Source organism: Misgurnus anguillicaudatus, chromosome 18, assembly GCF_027580225.2.
Source record: "Misgurnus anguillicaudatus chromosome 18, ASM2758022v2, whole genome shotgun sequence".
Lineage (NCBI taxonomy): Eukaryota > Metazoa > Chordata > Actinopteri > Cypriniformes > Cobitidae > Misgurnus > Misgurnus anguillicaudatus.
The window spans coordinates 38,216,740-38,241,863 of record NC_073354.2 but is presented as its reverse complement, the minus strand read 5'-3'; the positions used below and the strand labels follow the sequence as shown (position 1 = coordinate 38,241,863).

General features: G+C 38.6%; 2 protein-coding genes across 10 annotated transcripts in view; one reads left to right on the top strand and one right to left on the bottom strand.

The window, feature by feature from the left end:
* Positions 1-12,431, bottom strand: part of taf1a (TATA box binding protein (TBP)-associated factor, RNA polymerase I, A) — a 15,996-nt gene extending 3,565 nt beyond the window's left edge. Inside the window, exons 1-8 of one of the 2 annotated variants that reach the window (XM_073856455.1) lie at positions 12,129-12,431; positions 3,463-3,630; positions 3,200-3,369; positions 2,780-2,893; positions 2,424-2,622; positions 1,369-1,484; positions 963-1,121; positions 821-887 (exon numbers count right to left, since the gene is read on the bottom strand). In XM_073856455.1, the coding sequence (XP_073712556.1) occupies positions 821-887; positions 963-1,121; positions 1,369-1,484; positions 2,424-2,622; positions 2,780-2,893; positions 3,200-3,369; positions 3,463-3,580 (943 nt within the window). In that variant the 5' untranslated portion in view covers positions 3,581-3,630; positions 12,129-12,431. Of the gene's footprint in view, positions 1-820; positions 888-962; positions 1,122-1,368; positions 1,485-2,423; positions 2,623-2,779; positions 2,894-3,199; positions 3,370-3,462; positions 3,631-3,712; positions 3,738-12,128 lie in introns of those variants that run through there. The other variant, XM_073856456.1, reaches the window with a different exon arrangement.
* On the top strand, positions 4,877-25,124 carry mia3 (MIA SH3 domain ER export factor 3). 8 transcript variants are annotated; one of them, XM_073856454.1, is made up of 29 exons: positions 4,877-5,160; positions 6,167-6,300; positions 6,561-6,647; positions 6,734-7,861; positions 8,630-9,575; positions 9,687-9,989; positions 10,124-10,260; positions 12,683-12,814; positions 12,895-12,916; positions 14,266-14,354; positions 14,433-14,510; positions 14,596-14,706; positions 14,801-14,872; positions 15,254-15,358; positions 15,443-15,565; positions 15,687-15,786; positions 15,885-15,940; positions 16,029-16,119; positions 16,197-16,335; positions 16,463-16,625; positions 18,727-18,762; positions 19,329-19,396; positions 19,489-19,586; positions 20,712-20,825; positions 21,069-21,137; positions 21,253-21,302; positions 21,438-21,503; positions 23,254-23,539; positions 23,683-25,124. In XM_073856454.1, exons 1-29 carry the CDS (start codon positions 5,040-5,042, stop codon positions 23,973-23,975), a joined length of 5,217 nt encoding a protein of 1,738 aa, XP_073712555.1. In that variant the 5' UTR covers positions 4,877-5,039; the 3' UTR covers positions 23,976-25,124. The 8 variants fall into 8 exon arrangements, with proteins under 8 accessions (XP_073712555.1, XP_073712554.1, XP_055041631.2 ...); XM_073856453.1 differs by having other exon boundaries at positions 7,982-9,575; XM_055185656.2 differs by having other exon boundaries at positions 6,734-9,575; positions 21,441-21,503.

Below are 25,124 nucleotides of genomic sequence, written 5' to 3'. Positions count from 1 at the left end.
TGTTGTCCTCTGCCTACTAGATAGTATTATCTCAGACTGTATTAATCATGCCATTAATCTATTTGAACTGAATGTGCTCACTGTCTGTTTGTAAGGCAGTGAGGAGCTGTAGCTCATGCATTTAAAGGCGGGGTGCATGATTTTTGAAAAAAAGCTTTGGAAAAGGGAGACTGGCCAGAACCAAAACATATCTGTTGGGTATTTTGAGCTAAAACTTCACAGACACATATATTAGACTTATATTACATCTTGTAAAAAGGCCATAATAGGTGCCCTTTAACAATTATGGTGGAAATCATTCGCACTTTTCTCCAAGGATGTATAAAAATGATTTATTTACATTTATGCATTTGGCAGACGCTTTTAATCAAAGCGACTTAGTGCTTTACATTTTTAAACAGTGTGTTTCCTGGGTTTGAACCCATGAACTTTGCACTGTTAATTAAATGTGTTAAATAAATCTTTGGTGTCCTCAGACTACGTATGTGAAGTTCTAGCTCAAAATATATTGTATAATTATAATTTATTCTAACATAGGTGCGAGCAAAAATGTGCTAAATAGCAGTGGCATGGTTGGATAGTGCAGATTAAGGGGCAGTATTATCCCCTTCTGACATCACAAGGGGAGCCAAATTTCAATTAGCTATTTTTCCACATGCTTGCAGAGAATGGTTTAGCAAAACTAAGTTAATGGGTTGATCTTTTTTACATTTTCTAGGTTGATAGAAGCACTGGGGACTCAATTATAGCACTTAAACATGGAAAAACTCAGATTTAATGCATTGCTCTACCATTGAGCTACACAGGAGCATGTACGTACTGGTTTGATGTAGCAGAGAGCAGAACTTCAACATCAGCTGGTGACTCGGCAACAAAGAGTGCAGAATCTGAAAAACACATGAATATATTATGAAATGAGACATTTTTCCATGTGTGTTTATTCAGTGTTAATTATTTTATACCCTTAATGAAGCGATGAGTTTGGATTTTGGGGCTTTGTGTCTCTTGAGGAACTCGTACAGGTAGACATGAGCATTGGGGTTTGATGGGAAGTCCTTGTTGTAAGCGTAATTCTGCAGAACCTTCAGCGCTCCTTCCTCATCGTTGTAAAACTCCAGCATCTAAAAGAGACATTTAACACCATTTATTTACAATAAAATCTTTATTTAAATGATCTTATTATTGTATTTCAGAGATTGTTTTGCCCATATCGGCATCTGAACGCAGCTGGTTATTGCATGGGAAAAGTGCATGTTTACATGTTTTACCTAAAAAGAATGATTTGGAAAAAGACTGAATAAAAGATGACCCATTTCCCCCTCCAAGCAAAGAGCATCCTCAAGAAATCAAAGCTAGGTGATAACTCACAGCAACGTAACTCAACACAAAAGGATCCCAGATTCCCGGCTGTCCTATAATCTCCTGTAGAGTCACTGAAGCTTGTCTGAAGCAGCTGTGCATCCCTTGAGGACTGTTGACATCCTCTGAAAGAACAAGAAACATACAGACAGATGATTGTTAAATGAAATATTAAATGAATATTCCTGTAGCTTAATGCTAAAGCATTTTGTTAGCAGCAGTTGTGGGTTCGATCCCAGGAACGCACATACTGATAAAAATATACATACAAAGAAAGGTAAGAGGACATTCAATGGTACTACTGTACTGTATAATATGACCACTATGGTATCAAATACAATCACATGTAGATAAAGACATTAGCTGCGTTTCCATTACCCTTTAAATTGCGCAAATTGACATTGCAAATTAAAAATACGGCCAATGGAAATACAGCAATTTTGCAAAAAACTGCCATATATCGCAGAAAAGTTTTTACACCTGCATGAGGTGGTTTTTCAGGCAATTCAGAAAAGGTGTTTTTCGCAAAAGTGCAAGGGAAACAGTTTTTTTTTTTGCATATTTATGTCACAAGTAAGTCACAAGTATTATTTGAAGATGTCGCAGTATGTACTAAAACCTCCCAAAAACACCTCAATACGTATCTGCTCCCAAGTATAAGATGTTATTCCTGGCCAATAATGTTTGGATAACACTCCTACATCTCTTTTGATTTAAAATAATCTACTATTACCTCCACGTAACACCTCTAAGTTGCCTCGATCTCCAAAGTTTATGGGGCTTTCCTTGGCATTAATGTTTGGATAATACTCTTATGTCTCCTTCGGTTAAAAATAATGCCTAGTGCGGTGGATGTGATATTAGCAAACCTACTAACATCAGTCGACGTGATGTTTGGAATGACTTATCGCAAGAGTAAAGACTACATTTCAGTCTCATTTATCATACATTAATGACGCTGTCATTTCACAATAGTCTTTTGTCAACATTAAGAAAATAAAGCTAAAGTTTTGTGCAAATCTGCAATGGAAACGCAGCTAGTGTCAGGGTGCAATGTCTCCTACCTGTCCCTGATGTGGTGGACTTCTTATCACACCAGATGAAGTAATCTAGAAAGCCACAGTAGGCACGGATGAGTTTCATTTCCAGAGACTGACTGGTCTCCTGCTTGCCGTACCTCCAGCCATCAGCGACGGACAGTTGACGCTTAGCTTCATCCCACTGTCCATTCAGCATGAGATGAAAACCGTGTTCCAAACAAATCTACAACATTCGTGTAAAAAGACTTATTGTGGGCAGTATCATTTCCCAATCAATCACTGCTGGAATTTGGAAGTCTGGTCCTTATAAAGACTTGCTAGGACAACCACAGAAAACTAGTTATCTAGTTTAAATAGAAAAAAATAGGTTTAATTCATACCTTAGCATAGTTTTTGACCCCAGAGTTTTTCATTTGGTTATATACAGCATTGAAATCTTCATTGTTGGCATTAGGGAGATTATGTAGGATTTCTGTGCCTAGCCTCCAAATGACCTGAATGATAGGACCATGTGTGAAACTAAATCATCACATTAAATATTAAAACTACTGAAACTGACATTTATGAAATACAAATTATTTCATATAAAGTGCAGTTTAAACACATGCCAATTAAAGTGGACTTTAAAAACCAGTAGCAGAATGTTTTCCTTTAAATAATCATAGACAATTAAACCTAAACTTTTTGATGAGGCATAAAAGTTAATGAATAAAGTTAGCATCTATCCATAAACAATTATAGATCCATTTTTTTCATTAAGTACATAAAAACATTTAAAATGCATAGAAGTGCATGAATACCTCACGTGGCAGCGATGTCACAGGTCTACCAACAGTGGTGTCCTCCAGTGTTTGGATGTAAGATGTGAAATATTCTGCAGCCTCCTGCCAGTTATGACGCAGCATCGCATCACGGATGATCTTTAGACACTGTCTGCTGGATTTATGAAAACCAGACTCTCTGGGTGGACCTGAACGACAAACATCTGTTTAAACGAGTTCCTCTGAAATATCAAGATATAAGATGTAAGCAAATAAAATCAGTTCACATCAAAAACCATTACCCTCGTATTGTGACCGTTTGTGGCGTTTAACTCTTTTTCTAATTAACTGCTGATTTGTCGTTTCATCCTCTGGCGAGTCCACTGCCGGGATATTCAATTCAGCCTCTATATCATCCATAGCGCGACAGTTCCGCACGCTTCTTCAGCGAGAGTGAAAAACCGCATGGACTGTAAGTTAAAATAGCAAAATATATCTGACTCAATTAAAAGATTTGCTACAATCGTGTGTGTTGCGCGACAAACAAGTTACCACATGGGTGTATAAACAAATCTCTTCTCCGTTCGTCACATCAGCGTCACTGGCGCACGGCGACACCTGCAGGACGGGAGGTCAACTACACGCGCACTTTACCGGTCAATGGCGCCGATATATTAAAGCGAGCAACGTTGCATTTAAAAAGTAAATTGGATAAAAACGTTATTGTGTTTTTGTTTGTTTATAGAACATGTTTGCCATAGTGGTAAAGTTGCCTCACGATTTTGCGGCCAATCCAGGCGGGTCTATGTATGAAGGTGTATGACGCCATCTGCAGGACGGGAGGCACACCGCATGAGATTCTCTGCCCATGTTTTTGTTTATTAATCTGTTGCCTGCAAAATGCTATAATTGATGTTAAAGGGGTCATATTATGAGACTGTGGTTTCCCCAGAGTATTTTTTCCAAAGTTTTATCTCGAAATACCACACAGATAATTTATTATAACATGTTAAAATTGCCAATTGGGTGTGTCATTTTAAATGCCAATGAGCTGATGAAATGCAAACACTGATCGCCATATGGTGGTTTGTTGAAATTGAAACTCAATTGTCAATTATTTCTCTCTCCCTCTCTCTCTGCACTAAATGGCAGATTAGTTGGATAGTGCAGATTAAGGGGCAGTATTATTATAATAAAATCCCCTTCTGACATCACAAGGGGAGACAAATTACCAATTTTTTCACATGCTTGCAGAGAATGGTTTACCAAAACTACTGGTTTGTTCTTTTACACTGGAGACCCAATTACAGCACTTAAACATAGAATATGATATTCCCCCTTTATAACACACTTGAAGGTAAAATAACCCAGAAAATAATGTTAAAATAGTCTGACCTTAATAGTGCGTGTTTTATAGTTGGTCTTTCAATGGGAATGTTATGAAATGTCTGAACCAGACTAGCATGCAGTTTGATCATCACTCAATAAATGTAAACAGTAAAAAACTAAAGACCTTCTGTGTATTTATTTTAACACTCAAAGCATTACAGAAAGCAATTTAAAAAGAATTTACAAATCCTTTATTGTCTCCACTGCATAGGGATGTGAATGTTCACATTTTCTTCATTCTTTACATCATAAAAGTTCAACATATTTCTCATGTCTCTCGTTTTCTTGAAAGATAGAGGTGTTAAAGCAGTGTTGTACAGCGTGTCTACATGTTGTACAAGCCTGTAGCTATCTCTTTAAGTGTCCTGTAACATGACTCCAGTCTTTTTCTCCTCCTCGTTTGAAGCAGCTCAGCTCTCCCAACCAGATCTGCTGACGTGTCGGCTGCGCGCGCCGTGGGACTGCAGCCCTACAATCAAACACCGTCAGCATGGCTTCACTAAATTCATATTTTTATATTTTAACTCTTTTTCTTTATACATGCTTCAGTATATCCAGCGCGGACCGGCGCTTCTCCGACCTGAAACGATGCGCAGATGATGAATGTAGCAGTGAGTATCAACGCGCAACTTTTGTAGCCGGATGCTGCTCTTTAAACTTCTGTGTCTTGCGTCATAGAGGCCGTTAGAGTGCGATCGTGTAACTTTGTAACATTCTGTAACAATAAATGAAGGCATGTTAACACATTAATGAGGTTAAATAAGAGGATTTGTGTCATTGAAGCTCCTCTTTGTTGTTGTTATTAAGCTCACAGTTTAGCCTGGGAAGCTAACAGCATATACGGCACATTAAGTAAATGTTTACTAGCAAACAGACACCATAGCACTTTGTATTATTTAATATATGATGTCAAGATCACATGTTGCGTTAATTAATCTAAAATATAAGGCCTGTATTTCCTTGTTTTTCTTTCGCCAGCTGAGAAACAGACAACCAAGGCTTTGGTTAGTTGGTTTTAGTCGTTGTTTACTAACAACCAGCTGAACATTATTTGGATGAAATCATTTTGAAATAAATGACGAAAGTCTGTTCAAGTTGATGTGTCTTACAATCGTGCCATGGAGGAGGTTTAAGAAAACAGCTTCTCCTGAAATATAAAGGAGGATTCATTGGTGTTTAATACATACTGTTGTTTCTAATGTCATTGACATAAAGGATAAAATGATTGTTTTCACATTATTTTAACACGCGATGATAAACGCCTATAATTTCTCAATATAGTTACAGACACCAAAAACAATGAACAGGATCAAATCTCCCCCCCAAACCAAAAGAGAAAATCATGTTTGTATTTGTTTCAAAAAATAAAGATTCGGAGATTTAAATAATAGATACATTACAGTAGTGAGAATTGGGGAGGGTATTAGATAAACTTAAATGTTTTTAATCTATTCATTGATTATAATTAGGAGGTCATAGAGGTGTGCCATTGTTAAAGGGCTGCTGTTATGTATTCCTAAAGCAATATTGTTTGAGTTTATAATCAAAGTACGTAATGAAACTTACCTTGTACGTGATATGAGATGTATTCATCTTCACATGTTTTTCTGTCTTTAGTGCTTCTCGGCAGAGGAAAGGCCGCGAAGGATTTCACGGGGCCAGACTGTCGTTTTCTCTCTTTTAAGAAAGGAGAGACAATATATATGTATTATAAACTCTCAGGACAGAGGTCGGATTTGTGGGCCGGCAGTGTAAGTACGCAGTTAATGTTTGATTGTTAGTTATTATGGGTGTGGTTGTTGATGATTTGCGGTGTATTGGATCTTGGTCATTTGCTCGGCTGTAATCCAAAACCAGACTGTCTGTAGCTCGTCTAGATTTTATAAGAGACACATCCATGCAGAAAACTTGACATTTATAGTATCTATATAGCAACCTTGATTTTTCTATATTGAGCCCAAAATAAATGTTTGATTGTTTTAATGCAGTGCTTTCTGTGTTTTTTATATAGGTTGGAAACCACTTTGGTTATTTTCCAAAAGACTATCTTAATATAAATCATATTTACACTGATAAAGAGATTGAGGTTCCAGCAGAGGTAAGTTAGTTATGGGCATATGACTGATCTCTAGTCATTTTTTTGTGACATTTATCATATTATGTGAATCTTTCTTTCTGTTCCAGGAAACAGATTTTGTTTGCTTTGATACTGGGCTTGATAAGTTTGAAAGCTACGATGTAGATGTGCTATTAGGAAACTCGTTGTTCATAGAAAATGAGGATTTGAAAGAGGACTCGCCTCATAATAAAGCTGATGCATCTGAAACAGAGACAGAAAGTTCAGAGTCGACAGCACATCTTAAAACATTAGACTCAGAATCACTTGAGACGGTAAGGTCAGAATCTCCAGCGTCTCCTGAAAAAGATGCATTACTCTTAAAAACTATAGATGAGGAATCTGATAGCTTACAAGCGAAGATAGAAGAAATCTTATCAGAACCAGCATTTGAATCTGAAGATGTGGTACAGGAAGAACCAGAAACAGCAGCGGTTCCACTTCTAGATGAGCAAGCTGATATTTCACTAAACAATGACGCAGTTGCCTTGGAGGATCTCAAAACAGAGCCATCAGAATCTGATGTTCAGTATGATTCTTCTAAGCTGAGCAACCAAAGTGTCTCTGAGAAACGATCTGATTCGGAGGACGTCACTGATTTTGAACCTCAGGAGTCACTGGAACCTGAAGCTCAAAAAGAGGAGCCAGAGGTAGAACTTGTCAAAACAGATCAGGAAAAAACACTACAAACAGCAGAGAAAACACTTGAAACGTTTGAGGAGGTCACTGAGGATAAGAATGTGGGGTCAACATTAAAGGATGGTTTTGAAGGAGAGCACAAAGATGAAAAGCAAGACACTGGATCTCCTGAAGAAGTCACCAAAGACCAACACGAGGAGGCATTACCTGAGGAACCCCAAGAATCACATTTCAAAGATCTCACCAGTCCTGAGAAACTGCATAAAGAAAATGACTCTGAAGAACAAGAAATCGCTGATGATAAACTTCCAGAACTTTCTCAGCTGCAACACGACACTAATACTCCAGATGCAACTGGAGACTCCAATGACACTCAGCCAAAGAGTCACAACATCCCATCTGAACAACCTGTAGAAAGCCATGAGTCTGAGAGCACATCCACATCATTAAATGCAGACAGGGTGCTCACAGATGATGACATTGTAAAAGACGATACACCGAAGGTAGAGACAAACAAGACCGAAACAACAAATGAAAACACTGAAGATCTCCAGAAGGTCAGCACGAACACACGAAACCAGGATGATAAAGCAGATGACCACATTAAAGAAGACGATCCAGAGAAAGTAGACATAAACAAGACAACAGAGAATGAAAACACTGAAGATCTTCAGAAGGTCAGCACGAACACAAATGAAAATGCAGAACCTCAGAACTCGGTTACAAACCAGGATGACCACATTAAAGAAGATGATCCAGAGAAAGTAGACGCAAACAAGACAACAGCGAATGAAAACAGTGAAGATCTCCAGAAAGCTAGCACGAACACAAATAAAAAAGAAAACATTAAAGACGACGTACCTCAGAACTTTGTTACAAACCAGGATGATAAACCAGATGACCACATTAAAGAAGATGATCCAGAAAAAGTAGACGCAAACAAGACAACAATAAATGAAAACACTGAAGACCTCCAGAAGGTCAGCACGGACACGAATATAAATGCTAACGAAACCATTAAAGACAGCGAACCTCAGAAATCTTTTACAAACAAGGATGAAACAGCAGATGACCACATTAAAGAAGAGGATCTGGAGAAAGTAGACGTAAACAAGACCAAAACAACAAATGAAAACACTGAAGATCTCCAGAAGGCTAGCACAAGTACAAATGTAAATGCTAACAAAAACATTAAAGACAGCGAACCTCAGATCTCTGTTACAAACCAAGATGAAAAAGCAGATGACCACATTAAAGAAGATGATCCAGAGAAACTAGACGCAAACAAGGCAACAACAAATGAAAACACTGAAGATCTCCAGAAGGTCAGCACGAACACAAATGTAAATGCAGAACCTCAAAACTCAGTTACAAACGAGGATGAAACGGCAGATGACCACATTAAAGAAGATGATCCAGAGATGTCCATCATAAACGAAAATATTAATTTGCACGAGTCAGAAGAAGCAGAAGTGTTGGAAAATCCAGAAACAGTGGACAACACAGATGATCAGATAAATAAAGTAAGGAACGAGCTCACAGATCTGCTAAGAAACACCTTAGAATCAGAGAAACAGAGTCCTGAAGATGAACCTCAAGATCAAGATGAGAAGGAAGACCCTGAAGAGCTTCTGGAGGATGAGAATGCTCTGTTCTCTTTGAAACCTGAAGAAGACACGCATGACGCTGAAGAGAACCAACAACCTGAAATTCAGTATGAATCTGATCAATCTGATAACAACACAGAACCAGAAGAGGTGCCGTCCTCTTCTTTCACAAACGTGACTCAGACCGAAGATGAAGATGGGTCAGAAGATAATCAGAAGGTTTCTAGTGAGGAGCCTGAATACAGTGACAGCATATTAAGACTCACAATTTTAAGAGATCACGTAAATGATGAAGACATGGAGCGAATTCAAAAGTTTCTCGGCTTGAAAAACCTTTTCAAACTGGAGGCCATGTTTTCTGACCTGGATCAGGAGTTGATGTCCGTCAAGATGTCGGAGACGAGAACTGAAAATATTGAGAACACGCTGGACCAGATCATGGAGGCTTCAGAGAACTCAATTCTCGATGTGACGGAGGAAATGCTAAACGAAAGAGAGCGAATAGCTCAGGAACACGGACTGGAAAAAGAAACGGACGTGTTTGATCTAGATGCTACAATCCTCGATGCGTTTCAGGAGATTGTGTTCTCTTTACGGCAGAAATATTCAACAGCCAGCGAGAGCGTCCCACTGCTCGAGGAAGAGCAGTTTGTGTCTCAAACAGGTGAGTAAAATTTTCTTCAGCCTTAAAGGTGAAAGTGTTTCTGATCATATGATCATACAGCACATGAATGCATGTTACTTTATAGATCTTTGTGCATTTTTTTTTTTACAGAGGAACAATATGATGCTGAAGAAGAAAAGGATGCGGTCAGTGATGCTGAATCTATTAAACCACTTGAAAGTCTTGAGATCCAAGAGGAGCAGAATGAATCTGAGATCATTCTGAATTCTGAATTAAATGTAAACACACAAGATGTGTCTCCTGCTCAAGACCTGGATCTTGAGGAGGACGGCGGTCATTTCAACAAAAATAAAGATGCTCAGATAGGTTTCGAAGAAGCTGAGGAGATCCAAATAGGGCCTCATGCTATTTTAGAGAAACCAGGATTTCACTTTGAAGTGGAACCATCTTCAGGTTTGTAAATGTCCACTGAAATGAGAAATGAGAATTCCAGTTATATCTAAGTTTTTTTTTTTTTGTGGTCACAATGGTTGACCATCATGTTGAGAACATTGATTGATCACAAAAATTGGCTGTATTTCCTGCAGATTCACTGGAGACTCCGAGCGTATCTGACTTCCATGACGCTGAAACCAACACTGACATCTCCAGCTCAACCACTTCAGATGAACTTTGGAGCCTCCTGCTTCCTGTCAAAGAATATCTTGGGGTGTATGCAGAAATTGTGAGTAAAACACAATATTTCATGACAAAAGTGCTGAAGATTTTTTTTCATTGAATTGTGTAGCAATGCTAATAACTCTTGTGGTCACACAATTCCAGCTTTCTTATTGCATGTCTTTTTAGATGACAATCTTCTATATTTGTATAGGCATTCATATTCACAGCCTTTAATACAAATATTGATATTATAAACTGCAGGCACAATAGACCCCTTCACGGTTCACGTCACAGGCTGTTCCCACTGCGCATGTCGGGGTCAGAAAAGTCATTACAGCAGATTGAGTTGCGTATTATTCGGTATCGTCAAAAATGCCTACTTACGTCGTGGGCTGTGAAAATCGCACCAGGTCTCATGATAAACATGAAGGAAGCTATTTTGAGGAATGTTTGTTAGCAAAGCGTTCATAAAAACCCCATTCACTTCCACAGTATTCTTTTTCCTACTATGGAAGTGAATGGGCCTCATGATCGGTTTGGTTACAAACATTCCTCAAAATAGCTTCCTTCATGTTTATCATAACAAAGACATTTAGATTTAGGTTTGTTACAACATAAGAGTATGAAAATTTGACATTTTTTGCTGAACTGATGCATGCATGAAAATTAGTATGCATCAAATAAAACTTTACAAAAGAAAGTGTTGAGTTACTTAAGAAATGTTTCTGTGCTTTTTGTGTTGTGTAGGGTTTTATTTCTGTTGGTTGTGTGTTTTGTGTTGTTTGGGTTTCTTGTGCATATAACTTTTATTTATAACGTCTGGTTTGATCTTGTGTACGTTGTCTTAAAGAAGTTGTAATGTTAAAGGGACAGTTCACCTAAAAATGAAAATTCTGTCATAATTTTTTCATCCTCATGTTGTTCTATACTTGTATGAACAAAAAAGAAGAGATTTTAATAAATGATGGTAAACACACAGCTAATTGTATCCATTGACTTCCATAGTAGGATAAACAAATAATACGATGGAATTCAATGGGTTTTATCAACTTTGTGATTACCATCATTTATCAAAATATCTTCATCATCATTAATCACAATACTTCCATAATATTTGTTTTCCTACTATGGAAGTCAATGGTTACCATCAGCTGTGTACTTATCATCATTTATCAAAATATCTTCTTTTTTGTTCATCAGAAAAGAAAAATTCATACAGGTTTACAACAACAACATAAGGATGAGAAAATGATATAATTTTCAGTTTTGGGTGAACTATCCCTTTAATTTTATTAGCTACACTAAATCAGAAACGGCGGATGGGGGCGACAGACCCTACTCAATACGTCTACATCATGAAATGCAGCAGGACTCGGCGGTGCATCACGAATAAATAAATCATATTTGACACCCATATATGCATGAAAACATAACGTTATTGTTTTACGAATGAAATATGTGTGCATATTAATTGTATTATTTTCTTAATCGCCGTCTAATCGTTTTCACAATACCGCTAGCATCACAGCTAAATCTCCCAGCGCTTACCCAACGTGACCCGAGTAGCCAATCAGAAGCCGCCATCAGCATCACATGACCGCTCAGAGTGGCAGCGCTTCTCCTCAGTAGAGATTCTTAGCTCAGCGCTTTCAAATGTTGACGTGTTGTAAGAGATCACCGCTGATCTTACCAACGACATCTTAAACCGCTATCTAGGAACTACTAACACCACACTTGTATTATTAATTCGCTTACAAACCCATTTGGCTGCTTAAAAAGAAAAGCCTGTCAGAGTGTTTTTATCTCTCACGGGCTTCTCGACATGAAGCAACGGTCCGCCATTTAGTGCGCGTTTATCGGTTTAGCCTCGGTATTTACCCCGGTAAACAGAGTAAAAGCCATAAAGAGAATGGATTCAGAATCGAGTCTTACCTCTCCACCTTCTGAGATTGTTTCGGCTTGTGTCGTCTTCATGCTATCTAGACTTCAGGAAGTAAGTGCTTCCACTTTATAGGTTTCATATTTTCAGCAGTAGTTTCGTTGTCAAACAGTTCGTTTAGATAGTCATAGAGGTTTCCATTCTCTGAGAATTAGTTGTGTACAGGTTTGTATTTTGACCATTCACTTGCTGCTCTTTGGATGCGTAGAGTAATCCCAGTGACTTCAGTTCAAATCCATGGCAAGTGAATCATTTTAACTCCGTTTGTAGTGATCATGATGTGACTGGGTTTGTCCAGTGAAAGGTTAAAGTCCAGTAAACCCTTTGAGTTTGGTTTGGCTGATAGTTGTAGAGTAAGGGTCACTGCTTGCATTACTCACTTGGTTACTTGAGTTTAAGAGTGCTCACTTTAGTTCAATATGAACTGAAAGATGCCATGGTGAGATTTAAACCTCATAGTAACCAAACTGGAATCTCCATCTGTCAGTCAAAGTTAATGAATTCAAGACTAAAGTGCACATATTATTTCTTCATCTGTTTCATCCAGCTGATCGCTGCTCTTCCGGAGGAATGGAGACCGGGTCCCACTTTTCACGGCGTTCCCTGGGAGCCGGTGATGGTCACGGCTGCCGTCGGTTTCCTTACGGTCCTGATGTTTTTCTGGAGGACGCTGCTCGCTGTAAGACACTTGATGGTTTATATGATGAATATTATTGTTTTTGTTGAATTGTTCTGATTTTTACTATTTACTTCCTGCAGATCAAAGGCAGAACTTATCAATGTAAGTTATCTTTCAGTTTTTCTGTGATGATGACTGCTAAATCTTATTGATTTTGTCCACTATGTATGCGTTTACATGCAACCAAATGATCCGTTTGTAATTGGATTGAGAAGCCTTCATGTAAACACCATAATCAATACTTGAGGTCGATCGGATGCAAATTTCGATCGTATTGATCTGTGATCTGATCTTCAGGAGAAATGCTTGTAAACACATCGGATGCAAAAATACCTTGTGCACATGCGCTGAACATTTGTGCTTAGGTTCACGTCTTATATTTACTTTTTATTTACGTCTCACGTGATGCTCGTCACAGAAACATGCAATAACAAGGCAATGGCATCACGCATTATTAAGGTAATGGGGTCACACGCTGTACATTGTCTTTCATAACATTACATAAAGCAATAAAATAGCATCGTCATCGTGCCTTTCGAAGAAAAAAAAATTGTCTAGATCTGAAAACTTTTTAACAACTTTCTCTAACTCATCTTTGACTTTTTGTACATTTATCCAGAAATAAAGTGTGAACTCAATAAGGGATGTTGTGCGCTGCGTTGCCAAGTCCTCTGCTTTTTGTGGACTTCAGATTTGCGTTACTTTAAAACTGTTTCAGCGAGTTGAAATTATTCTGTGGGTTAAAGATTAAAGGGTTTCATTCATTATTTATTGGTATTTGGCTGTGAAGTCATTGGGATTCTTTTGGGCTAGTTTTGATATGCAAATCTGGCAACCCTGACTGTGCGCTTGTGCAGACGTTTGGATCAAATTATATAGAATGAATACATGTAAACCAACATTTAGGGATGGGACGGTATGAAAATTTCATATCATGATTATAGTGACCAAAGTTATCATGGTTATCAATATTAACATGGTTTTGTTCAAATGAGATGGAAATGTTAAAAGAAAAACTGATACACACACTGATTTTTTTTTTTTTTTAGTTTTCTTTTTGAAAATCACAATTTAATATTTCATGTCCCTGAAATTATTTCTGTGGTAAAAAAATAAATAAATCTGTCTTGCATGTGCGCACCTGCATCAAACTGATTCTGGCTGGACAGGATTTACGGCGAGTTTTCAAAATCATGGTAATCAAACACGGTTGTAATAATAATTAATTTTTAAATGATAATACTAACCGTCAGGACATTTTATCGTGGTTAATCGTAAAACCGGTAATCGTCCCATCCCTACCAACTTTTTAATCAAATTGCAAGGTTTAGGGTGCATGTAAACTGTATTGTCATAACCTGCAATCGGATTTAATTCAGTGAAATGTTTGTGCATGTAAACATAGTCTATGTTATGTCGTTCTTTTATTTATTTTGCTTTTTCGCTATCAGTAACTGAAAAGCAGCTTAAAGAGAAGATCCAGCAACTTCTCAGTGAGAAATCTGATGCTGCTGAAAAGATATCAAAACTAAATGAAGTGGTAAGTTTGGTTTATCCTCTCATTAACATTTGTTATTTGTTAAGTCTTTTCGCTAATTATTTATTTGTGTCCTTGCAGATTAAAGAACGTGAAGAACAATTCAAAAACTCAGAGAAGAACCTTGGTTCAAGCCAGCAAGAAATGAAACAGCTAAAGGTGAATGACAATTACAAAATTTGGATGTAATGCATCTTTACATTATAATTTATTAAATAATCGCCATTTTGTTTTTAACAATTAGACGCACCACCAGAAACTCCAAAGCCAGTGTGAGGAAATGTCTAAAAGTGTTTCTCAACTTAACCAGAAAATCATTGACACACAGGAAGAGAATTCAAATCTGAACGAGAAGGTGAATTTATGTGATGTTATTGTTGAAGATGAATCTCTGTTCTCTCAGATTCTTCAAAATACTCAAATTTTGTTTTGTTTTTCTACCATCAAAGATTTTAAAGATGCACCAAAGGATTGAGCAATACCAGAAAACTCTGAAGAACTTCGATGAGGAGCGTGCAAAGGTAACACACATACTCTGTCTTGTTTTAGGGGCTGGTGATGATGTGTCAGGTGACTGTAAAGTTTTGTTTTTGCAGTGGTTATGCAAAACTCACCCATATGGGAATGAGGGCTATGAACGGTTTAGTTTTAACCACCCCCTTACTTGATGTCGAGTTTCACTATTTAGTAGATGTATTTAGAAGAATGCTTGTAACAAAGCAGATTTGGGACACCATTTACTTCCATAGAAGAAGAAAAATCATACTATGGAACTGAATGGTGCCCCAATCTCTTCCTTTGAGATTAGCAGCACAAAATGAGGATGAGTAAATGATGACATGATTTTCTTCTTTGGGAAAACTATCCCTTTAACTTCATTTCTTGGGCTGATTTGGTAACAGGTTCATGTCCTGGTGGATGAAGCTAAATTGAGAGAAGATGCCCTGAAGGCTCAGATGAACTGCTTTGAGAAAGAAAATGGTGCTTTGAAAGAACAGAAGAAGTCTGTAAGTTTCTGAGCAGATGTTGGATATGATTTATTTGTCTGTGTGATGTCAGTATGAATCTCACAATGTATGACGTTCCTCCAGCTGCTGCGTGATGTTAAAGACTGGCAGGAAAAACACGAGAAGCTCGGCGAGAAGATCAGAGTTTTCCACAAATCCCAGAAGGAGCTGGAGGACTCACTGATGCACAAGGAAAATGAGATTGAAGTTAGTAAATTTGCTAAGTTAGTGTTGCTAACGCTGTTTTCTGTTCATAATATGATGATGTGATAAGATCTGTGACGGCTGCTACAGTGTTAGATATGTTGTATTTATATTTCTCATGTAGGTTCTGTCCAGCTGTATTGCGGAGCTCAATCGTTTAGGAGCCTGTGATGCAGCAGAACTTCAGAAAGATGATGCTAAAATGTCTCATGGAGAGGACGGTGGTAAGTACTCAAACACTTTTTTACAAAAGCAATAACCAACGAGAGTGGCAATAAAAATGTTCTTCTGTGCTGAACGCCAAGCATCTGTTTTCTTTCAGAAAAGAAGATCGACACCATGAGAATGCGTATTAAACAGATGATGGACGTCTCAAGGGTTTGTATATGATGTGCTTTAGCTGGAGTAGTAATATTATGATTTTGCATTAGATTTATTCCTCACGCTATTATTTCTCATGTAACAGATTAAAGCCACTCTGAGCGTTATTGAAGACGAGAGAAACCGCTACATGGAAAGTCTTCTCAATGAACAGAGGAGCAGACAAGAGCTTGAGGGTATGTAGATGTAGCTTCAGTAGATGGTCAAACATCTCTCCGGTTACTCATCTGCCTTTGTCCTGTTCTTCTTCTAGAGCAATATCAGAAGGTCATGCACGACCAGATGCATCTGAATAATGAGAAGACTCATCTAGAGAACCAGTTCAAGATCCTGCAGCAGAGGCTGGAGATCACAACTGAGCTTTATCAGCAGAAAGAGAACGCCTTACAGCAGTAAGATCTCAAATACATTATAAAACTGAAGTTGTGAGGATTTTCTGGAACATTCTTCAAAAATTACATTTCATACTGGCAACATATCCGAAATATTTGAAATATGGTGATTTACCTTCCCCTACAGAAAGTTGACTAAAGAGGAGCTGGAGAGGCATGAGAAGGAGACGAAGCTGTCGGAGGTGGACGGTAAAGCTGTGAGATCAGAGGAGGAGCTGAGAGTCCTCAAACAGAAGATCAGAGAAATTGAGGAGGAGATGCAGCAGAATGAACAAACATTGAAGAATGAGGTGAGACCCTTTGTCATGGTATTAAGATGTGTTTTGGTCAATCGGATCACAAGTAGACGAGAGCAACACATTCACATATACTCTTTTGTCTACTTTCAACCGCTTCTGTCCAGATTACTGAGGGTTGTGAGTTCCTCTAGTTTCTTTTAAACGTGAGCGGGAGAAATGACGGGTTTAAATTTACGCAAACTAATATTAGGTCACAGTCCGCTGCTTGTGTTATAAGTAAACATGCTGCACAGAGTTTTGTATATGTAACCATTTTCTCTGATATTTCGGGGCAATTGATGAAATAAGCCTGCACAACTTTCTCAAGCTTGCAAAATTAAACAATGAAAAAGGTGGAGAGCAGACGCTTTAGTTTTTTTTTTTTTACTTAAAGATCACGCTCAACACGGTGGGTTTGCACCAGGGATGCACCGATACCACTTCTCCGATTCCGATAACAGAATTCTGAGTATCGGCCAATCCGATACTCTTGTATTTTTCTTGAACAATTTTAAATTACACACACAAAATGTTAAATGTGTATAATGCTTTCTGCAACATCTAGTATAATTTTTAGATGTAATTTTTTTTTTTATTATTTACATGTTACAAGAACATTAGTAATTATTAATCATGGCAGTGTTTAGGAGAACATATAATAGGTACGTTTGATCAAATAAGTATGCTAAATATATTTTCCTTAATTGCGTAAAACTGTCACAGTATAACAGCTTTAGTGTGCAGATGGTAATTTCGGGAATTATGCGCTTGACCGGACAATTTAGGCAGAATTGATGCGCCTAAATCATCCTTTATGCTATGCTTATGGGCTTTCTGAGTGCAGAATTGATGCACTTGAATCATCCTCTCATGGGAATCCTCCCTTCACAATGGAAAGTTCATAACTGTTAAAACGGAGAGAATAGATGCGTCAGGTGCTCAGCACATAGCGAATTGCATCCATCCAATGGCTTACTGAAACTATAAAATCAGATCTTTAAAATAGCCTACAGTTATCGCATGTGCGTGTGTGAATGACACATTTTATTCGTCTGCTTCACCAGTGCATTAACCCAGTTTGGGAGTACAAAGGTTTTCATGAACTTGGTTTTCTTTAAATGTGCGTTTGTTCCTTCACATGAAACTATCGAGTGTATTAAGAACACTTTTATTATAGTGCATAAAATCATTTATGGTGCTTTTATAATACTTCGTCCTTTTAATCGCTAGTCAGTAACAATCACAGCTAACGCACAGTATCGGAATTGGATTTGTCCTGTTAGTCCAATATCCGATCCAGCAAAAAAGGCCCGGATCGTCCCAGATACCGATCCAGATATCGGATCGGTGCATCCCTAGTTTGCGCCAGAAGTCAGGACCAATGTAAAAACATCACATTAGATCAATAGGTGGATTCGACATGAGTGTCTACACCACAAAAACAAATCCGTTTTCAACTACCTCTGAATGTGGTCGAAAATTGATTGAGCTCAAAACTATTTACCCCTCGTTTACACCTGTATTTAGTGTTGTCCACTTGTGATCTGATCAACCAACACGCATCTTAAAGGGGACTTTTCACAAGACTTTTTTAAGATGTACATAAAACTTTGGTGTCCTCAGAGTACATATGTTAAGTTTTAGCTCAAAATACCATATAGATAGTTTATTATATCATGTTAAAATTGGCACTTTGTAGGTGCGAGCAAATATGTGCCATTTTGGGTGTGTCCCTTTAAATGCAAATGAGTTGATTTCTGCACTAAATGTCAGTGTTGTGGTTGGATAGTGCAGATTAAGGGGTGATACTATTATTATAATAATTAAAAATAATATTCATAATAAGATGATCCCCTTTCTGACATCACAAGGGGAGCCAAATTTCAATTAGCTATTTTTCACTTGCTTGCAGAGAATGGTACCAAAACTAAGTTACTGGGTTGATCTTTTTCACATTTTCTATGTTGATAGAAGTACTGGGGACACAATTATAGCACTTAAACATGGAAAAGTCTGATTTTCGTGATATGTCCCCTTTAATGCCAGGTTTAAACAGGGTTTGCATCACTATGATAATGTCATTTTGATTATTTGTTGTAATCTTTTGTAACAGGTCGCAGTCCAGGAAAAGAAAGCTCATGAGAACTGGGTAAGTTATTGACGTGTTTCTGTGGCGTGTAATGTTGTGGTAGATATCAGTAGCCAGAATGCATTTTTATTACATGACCAACATTATATATTTGTATTGATTTACCTATTTGTGTTATTCCATAAAGATTCAATCTAATGCATTGAGTGCACAAGTATTGCTACAAAAATATCTAAAAGATGGATCAGTGCTTGGATAATATAATTCTTTTTATAACCTGACATACTCTCAATACATCATTTCTCTGAAGGCACATTATAAGCGGACAGTCCTGTTTGTCACACTTCGTATCTGCTATAAACATTTCAGCTTTCTAATAATCTTTAACTTGCTCTGCAAGATTCTTTTTAAATCATGGCTTTGCCGTGCCAGTTGGCAATCAGATGATGCTTTACGTCAACATCCGCTGTAGCACGCTTGTGTGTCATGATGAAGCATTTCAGATTATTGACGTATGAAATCAAACTTGTGATGTCAGAATCATTTGTGATCGTGTACTTGAATAGTGTGTTGCTTTTATTGGCATGGTCACAGTTAAATCACACATGCTTTTGTGTTTTTAATAGCTGAAAGCTCGCGCCTCAGAACGAGCGCTGGTGGAGGAGAGGCGAGAGGCCGCCACGCTCCGGCAAAAGTGAGTCTCCGTCACTCATCATTTCGTTTCAATTACGGCTCTTATTCGTCAGGTATTGTTTTTAATCTGATCTTTCTGCATCGATTCTTTAGGCTGGTGGAGTGCAGCGATAAAATATCAGATTTGGAGCAAACTCTCTTTAAACTCAACTCTGCACCTCCGGATCGCCACGCACGTCCCATGCGGAGAGGTGAGAGTTCTTGTTCTTCGTCTTTACTAAGCTGCATCTTAACATATCAGACCTACAGAACATCTGCTGTATTGTCTTGTTTTGATGCAAGTTTGTATTTGTTTGTGAGAATTGGGTAGCACAAGAGTTTCTTTAAAGGATTAGTCAATTTTCTTAAAAAAAAAAAGACCATGTCATCCAAAATGTTGATGTCTTTTTTTGTTCAGTAGAGAAAAATATTCATTTTTTTGAGGAAAACATTCCAGGATTTTTCTAACTTTAATGGACCCCAACACTTTGCAGTTTTAAGGCAGTTTAAAATTGCAGTTTCAAAGGGCTCTAAACGATCCCTAATGAGGTATGGGGGTCTTATCTAGCGAAACGATTGTCATTTTTGGCAAGAAATAAAAAAATATGCAGTTTTAAACCACAACTTCTCTTCTTCTTCCGTTCGTGTGACCCACCAGCGTGACCTCGCGTAATTGTGTAATGACGTGGAAAGGTTACATGCATGAAACCATTTTAAACAATAAACTGATACAATGACATTATTTAGTATCATTCGACATACAACAACGTTGGAATGGTCCTCTTTCTCCACACTTGTAAACACTGAAGCGTGGTTTTGCATACGTCATCTGTGACCTCTTGACGTGATGACGTATTATATGAGGTCGCGCTGACGTGTCACACGAACGGAGGAAGACAAGAAGTTGTGGTTTAAAAGTGCATATTTTTTAATTGTTTCGCTAGATAAGACCCCTATATTAGAACCTGCAATTTTAAACTGCATTTAACCTGTTACGTGTTGGGGTCCATTAAAATGAGAAAAATCCTGGAATGTTTTCCTCGTAAAACATAATTTCTTCTCGACTGACTAAAGAAAGACATCAACATTTTGGATGACATGGTGGTGAGTGGATTGTCTGGATTTTTTTGAGGAAGATTTACTAATCCTTTAACAACTTTTTATAAGCACATTTTATCAAAAATCTCAAATTTTGTCCTGACGGACTTTCTGTAAGCCTAGCAACGGTTACAAAGGATGCAGAGCTTATAAAAATAGCTAATTCCAATTTTGAAAGTTGATGTCGGGTCGTGACTTTGGACGTCTTGATTTTCATTGTCCTGGTTTGGTCTGAACAGGTGATTCATACGGGCCATCCCCCGTCAGTGGGGGCGCTCCGTCTCCTCCTCTAATGATAGAGGGTCCCGGTCGACCCCCTTCTGCTCCTGTAGGCCGGCGAAATGACTCGTTTGGTGAGTTTCGTCATCTTCCCTTCAATCCTTCCCGTCTCCGACCTCCTCCTCGACCCGTATCAGTCTTCCTCATTCCTCCTTTTGTTTTTCCAGCTTTTCGGTTACATCCTTAAATTTTTTTCCCTTCTGAAAGCATCTACTGGTTTCATTCTTGCCAGATTTGACCGTGTTCCTGATTTTCCCCTCCACCTGTTGTTTCACAGATATGAGGTGTTATTTCTAATCTGTTTTGATCTGTTTCAGGTCCACGTCCTCCCTCGGACCCTCACGGACGCTTCTCTGACCTCGGACACCCATTGCCTTCTCGACCAGGTACATAACACATAAATGATGCTATGTTGGCTATAACGGAGACTTCAGTTCAATGTAATGGTAACCATTATGTACAATTAGTAATCAACATTCTTCCTCTTATTCTCCATTTCAGAAATTTTCCCTCCCATGACATCATCTCCATGTGCACATGATGGACCAATGGTAAAGCTCATGAGATTTTCCTCTAATGTAATGTAGTTTTAATAAATGTGAACGGGGGGATTTAGTGTTTGTGAGCAGCAGTACATGTAAAGATTTCCTTTCCTCTGAACGATGTCGGATTTGTTTGCTTTAAAGCAGACAGCACCGGTCCCTGAGGCGACCGAGGTCTCAGAGCAGATCACATCTGAGCCGGTTGAGTCTGTGAGTACTGTGAGATTTGGTGCTGGGATGGTTTGTTCACTATGGCAGGTTGCTGATCACACACTTCTGACACGCTCGTGGCTTTAAATCGCAGATACTTTGATGTTTAAAACGATAATATGTGTAACAGAAACAGTGTTTTTCACTTTCTCATCACTGTGTGGTTGGTTCTTAAGGTTGTGGTATGTTTAACAAAACTCAGGCCTGTGAACGGTTTAGGTGTTTTATTTTTAAGTGTGCATGGGTTATGATTTTGTATGAGGTGTTTTAAACATGCGAAGTGTCTCTACAGTGGTGTACTGACTTCTGCTTGGCTTGGTTAACAGGATTCTTGAGTGAAACCGCATTTAGGATTAGGGTTGCAAAATTCCAGGAAAACTTTCCATGGAAATTAACGGGAATATATGGGAATAACTAGGAATTTGAAAAATTGCAGCATCATTTTGTTTAAAACAAGATGATTTAATGCAATTTCTATCTTGCACATTTTTCAGTCACAGCACACTGCTTACTGAAGGGTCGTTTAGGCCACACCCCCTACATGTACTTTCATTCATCCATAACATGAACAGATCATTTCTTAAGGAACATGCACACATTTTGGGAGTTGCGCTTGTTCGCCGTGTCCCCCAGAGTTGGATAGGTCCATACATACCTTTCTCGTCTCCGTGCGTGCTGTGGCTCTGTCTGGCGCGGCCCCCGCTGGCTTGGCTTGGCACGGGGACTGGAGGTGAATGGCTTCTGCTAGCATACTGGTCCCAATAAGTGACAAAATAACGTGAACATTTTCCTATTTATATGTTTTGATTTGTGCAGTCACACCGTGTACAAATAACAAGGTGATATGAGACACAGCCATCTTTTAACAGTATACATACTGGAAACTATATTCTCAGAAGACGAAGCACTGCTACTTGGACAGAGTGATTTGCTCGCAGCACCTGAGAAGCCCCTGATGAGGAGCAGAGAGTTCGGTCAAAGTTGTGCAAATCACTCCGCCCAAGTTTGGGCAGTTTGCTAGCTGGAGCCATTCACTTCTAGTCTTTGTGCTGGGCTGGGCTGGCGGGGGCTGCGTCGGACAGAGTTGCAGCGCGCACGGAGATGGGAGAGGTATGTGTGGACTTGTCTGGCTCTGGGGGATACGGTGAATAAGCTAAATTCCCAAAATGTGGGCATGTTCCTTTAAATCCTGCACACAAAATAATCAAAATCTTTGCATGTATTCACGCAAATTACATAAATTCGTTTACAACTTGCTGCGTGTAAGCTAGTCTGCAACAACATTACATTATTGTACAGACAAATACACTGACAGAGAAAACATTTAGGCAAGATAACAAAAAAGTACCCAAAACCACCCAAAAGTTTCAACACATTACTATATTTAATGTTTTTGAAAGACGCCTCTTTAGCTCTTGAAGTCTGCATTAATAATAAATAAATTCAGGCTTGATTTGCATAAGTATCAGGATTCTTCATAATTTTATGCATGTCTGCTTATGATCAAACAAAATATTTTTTTTTGTTGTTGTTTGTATGTTTGTATATGATATAGTTTATGTAAATCTCCAAATAATTCCCATAAATTCCCATTAAGTTTCCAATTTGGAATATTTCCAAAATTCCCCAGATTAAGTTCCCATTGAAATTTACCTGAAACTTCCCCACCCCTACTTTCCACCCCTTTGCAACCCTATTCAGGACTGCAATCTGGATTCGTTGTGACTTGTTGTTTTGTCTTCTGTTGCAGCTCTCAAAGTCTCAGGGTCAGGGATCTTTCCTACCTTCTCCCATTCGGGATTCTCCCGTGCCACCACTGAATGCCCCACTAAAGTCTTATGGACCCCCAATCATGGGTGGACCGGTTCCACCCAATGGACCTCCTCATTTAATGATCAGACCACCCAATGGCCATCCACCCATGATGCCCCCTGGACCCTCACTTGGTCCTGATCCACGCTTCAGACCACCACCGCTAGATTCTTATGGGCCTCCACCTCCGATCGGCCCATTTGGTCCAGTACCACCACCTTTTGGTAAGACCCTGTCATCATTGCACAAGACAGATGTTATTGCATTATTCCTGGTGATTGTGAGGTTTATGGGAATGATATGGGACATGTAAGGGGTCTAGTTTCTTATTCTCACATCAGTGACGCTTTGTGTTCTGTTTCTCCAGCACGAGGCCCAATGATGCGAGACCTCCCGCCCATGGGACCGCTTCCCCCTCCACGTGACATCCCCCCTGAATTTTTCGGACCCCGCGGGCTTCCTCCACGGGGCTTCTCCTCCGGACCTCTTCCACCTTTTGGAGCAATGGTTCCTCCCCCGTACGCCAGCCGGGGCTTCCCCGGACCCGTTCCCCGGACGAGCTCTAGAGACAATGAGGAGAACGTCACATCAGCCAACAATCCCCCCACAGACGGCTCCTCGCAGCGGGACACGGGTGACTCCTCACTGGCAGAGCCATAAACAAACTTGAAGTTTCATCGGCTTTGATTTACTTCACGTTTCATTCTGTCCCAGTTCTTTTCAATATTTAAACACCAGCCGCATTTGGTCTGGTTGGGAAAAAACCAAATGGTTTGATTTATTTGCCATTTTTGCTGAAGCATATTTCAATGACACAATGTGAGAGAAATTTTGAGGGTTTTAATTTGCAAACCTTTCCTATGGAAATAGTTTGATTTAAAAATACATTCGATTTTTTTTGTAAGGCTGCTTAACAGTTTAATTGAAATCTCTACCACTCATCCAGTGCTAATGCACCGTGTGATCATCTAACCAGTCTAACATTCATATTTAGGCACGTGAGTTAAACCATCACAAAGCCTTTAATATAAGAGAGAATTTCAATATTTTTATGCCTTTTTCAACAAATATTTCCTGCTGCTTTTAGTCTGATAATTGCTCGCTTACGTTTGTTTCTTTTAATATTTGATTTTCTTTCCGTCTGTGCTTATGATTTCTTTTCCTAGCGGAAAGGCACATATGATGTCATATTGACAGAGTATTTGTACATTTCTCTCGGCTGCGTATACAATAAATACATTTTCATAAATCTGTCCCTAACATCACTAGATTTAATCTCACTTATACAGGTTTCATATTTACAAAGTCAGCAGGGGATTTCTAGCACATAATAATGTTTTATTGTAATAATGGAGGATGTGAGAACTTTTTGGCATGAATTGTTGAATTGAATGCATCCAAAGGACTCAGACATTACGTATAACTCACAAAATTGTGTTGAGTTTCCATGCAAATGGTTTTATGAATGATTAACACACATTGAGTTGAATTTTAATGCGGTAATTTACATAAGAATGCTAATTGAATGATTTTTTTGATGCAATGCTCGGAAACAAATGTCCTTTAAGTCTGTAGACCCTTTTTATTTCTTTGCCCAAATGTTTTGTTTGATATTAGAGTAAATTATTTCAGAAGTGTGTTGAGAGGATGTGTGAATATCAAATCTGTTTTAACAAACAGTGATGTTGATGTTATAAGAATGAATGAGTTGAATAAAGCAGTTGTTTTTCCTGTAGAGAATGGTTTGTGTTTTAAGCAGGTTACGGTGAATAATGTGTTTATTAAAGGTCACCTAATGTGATAAATTCA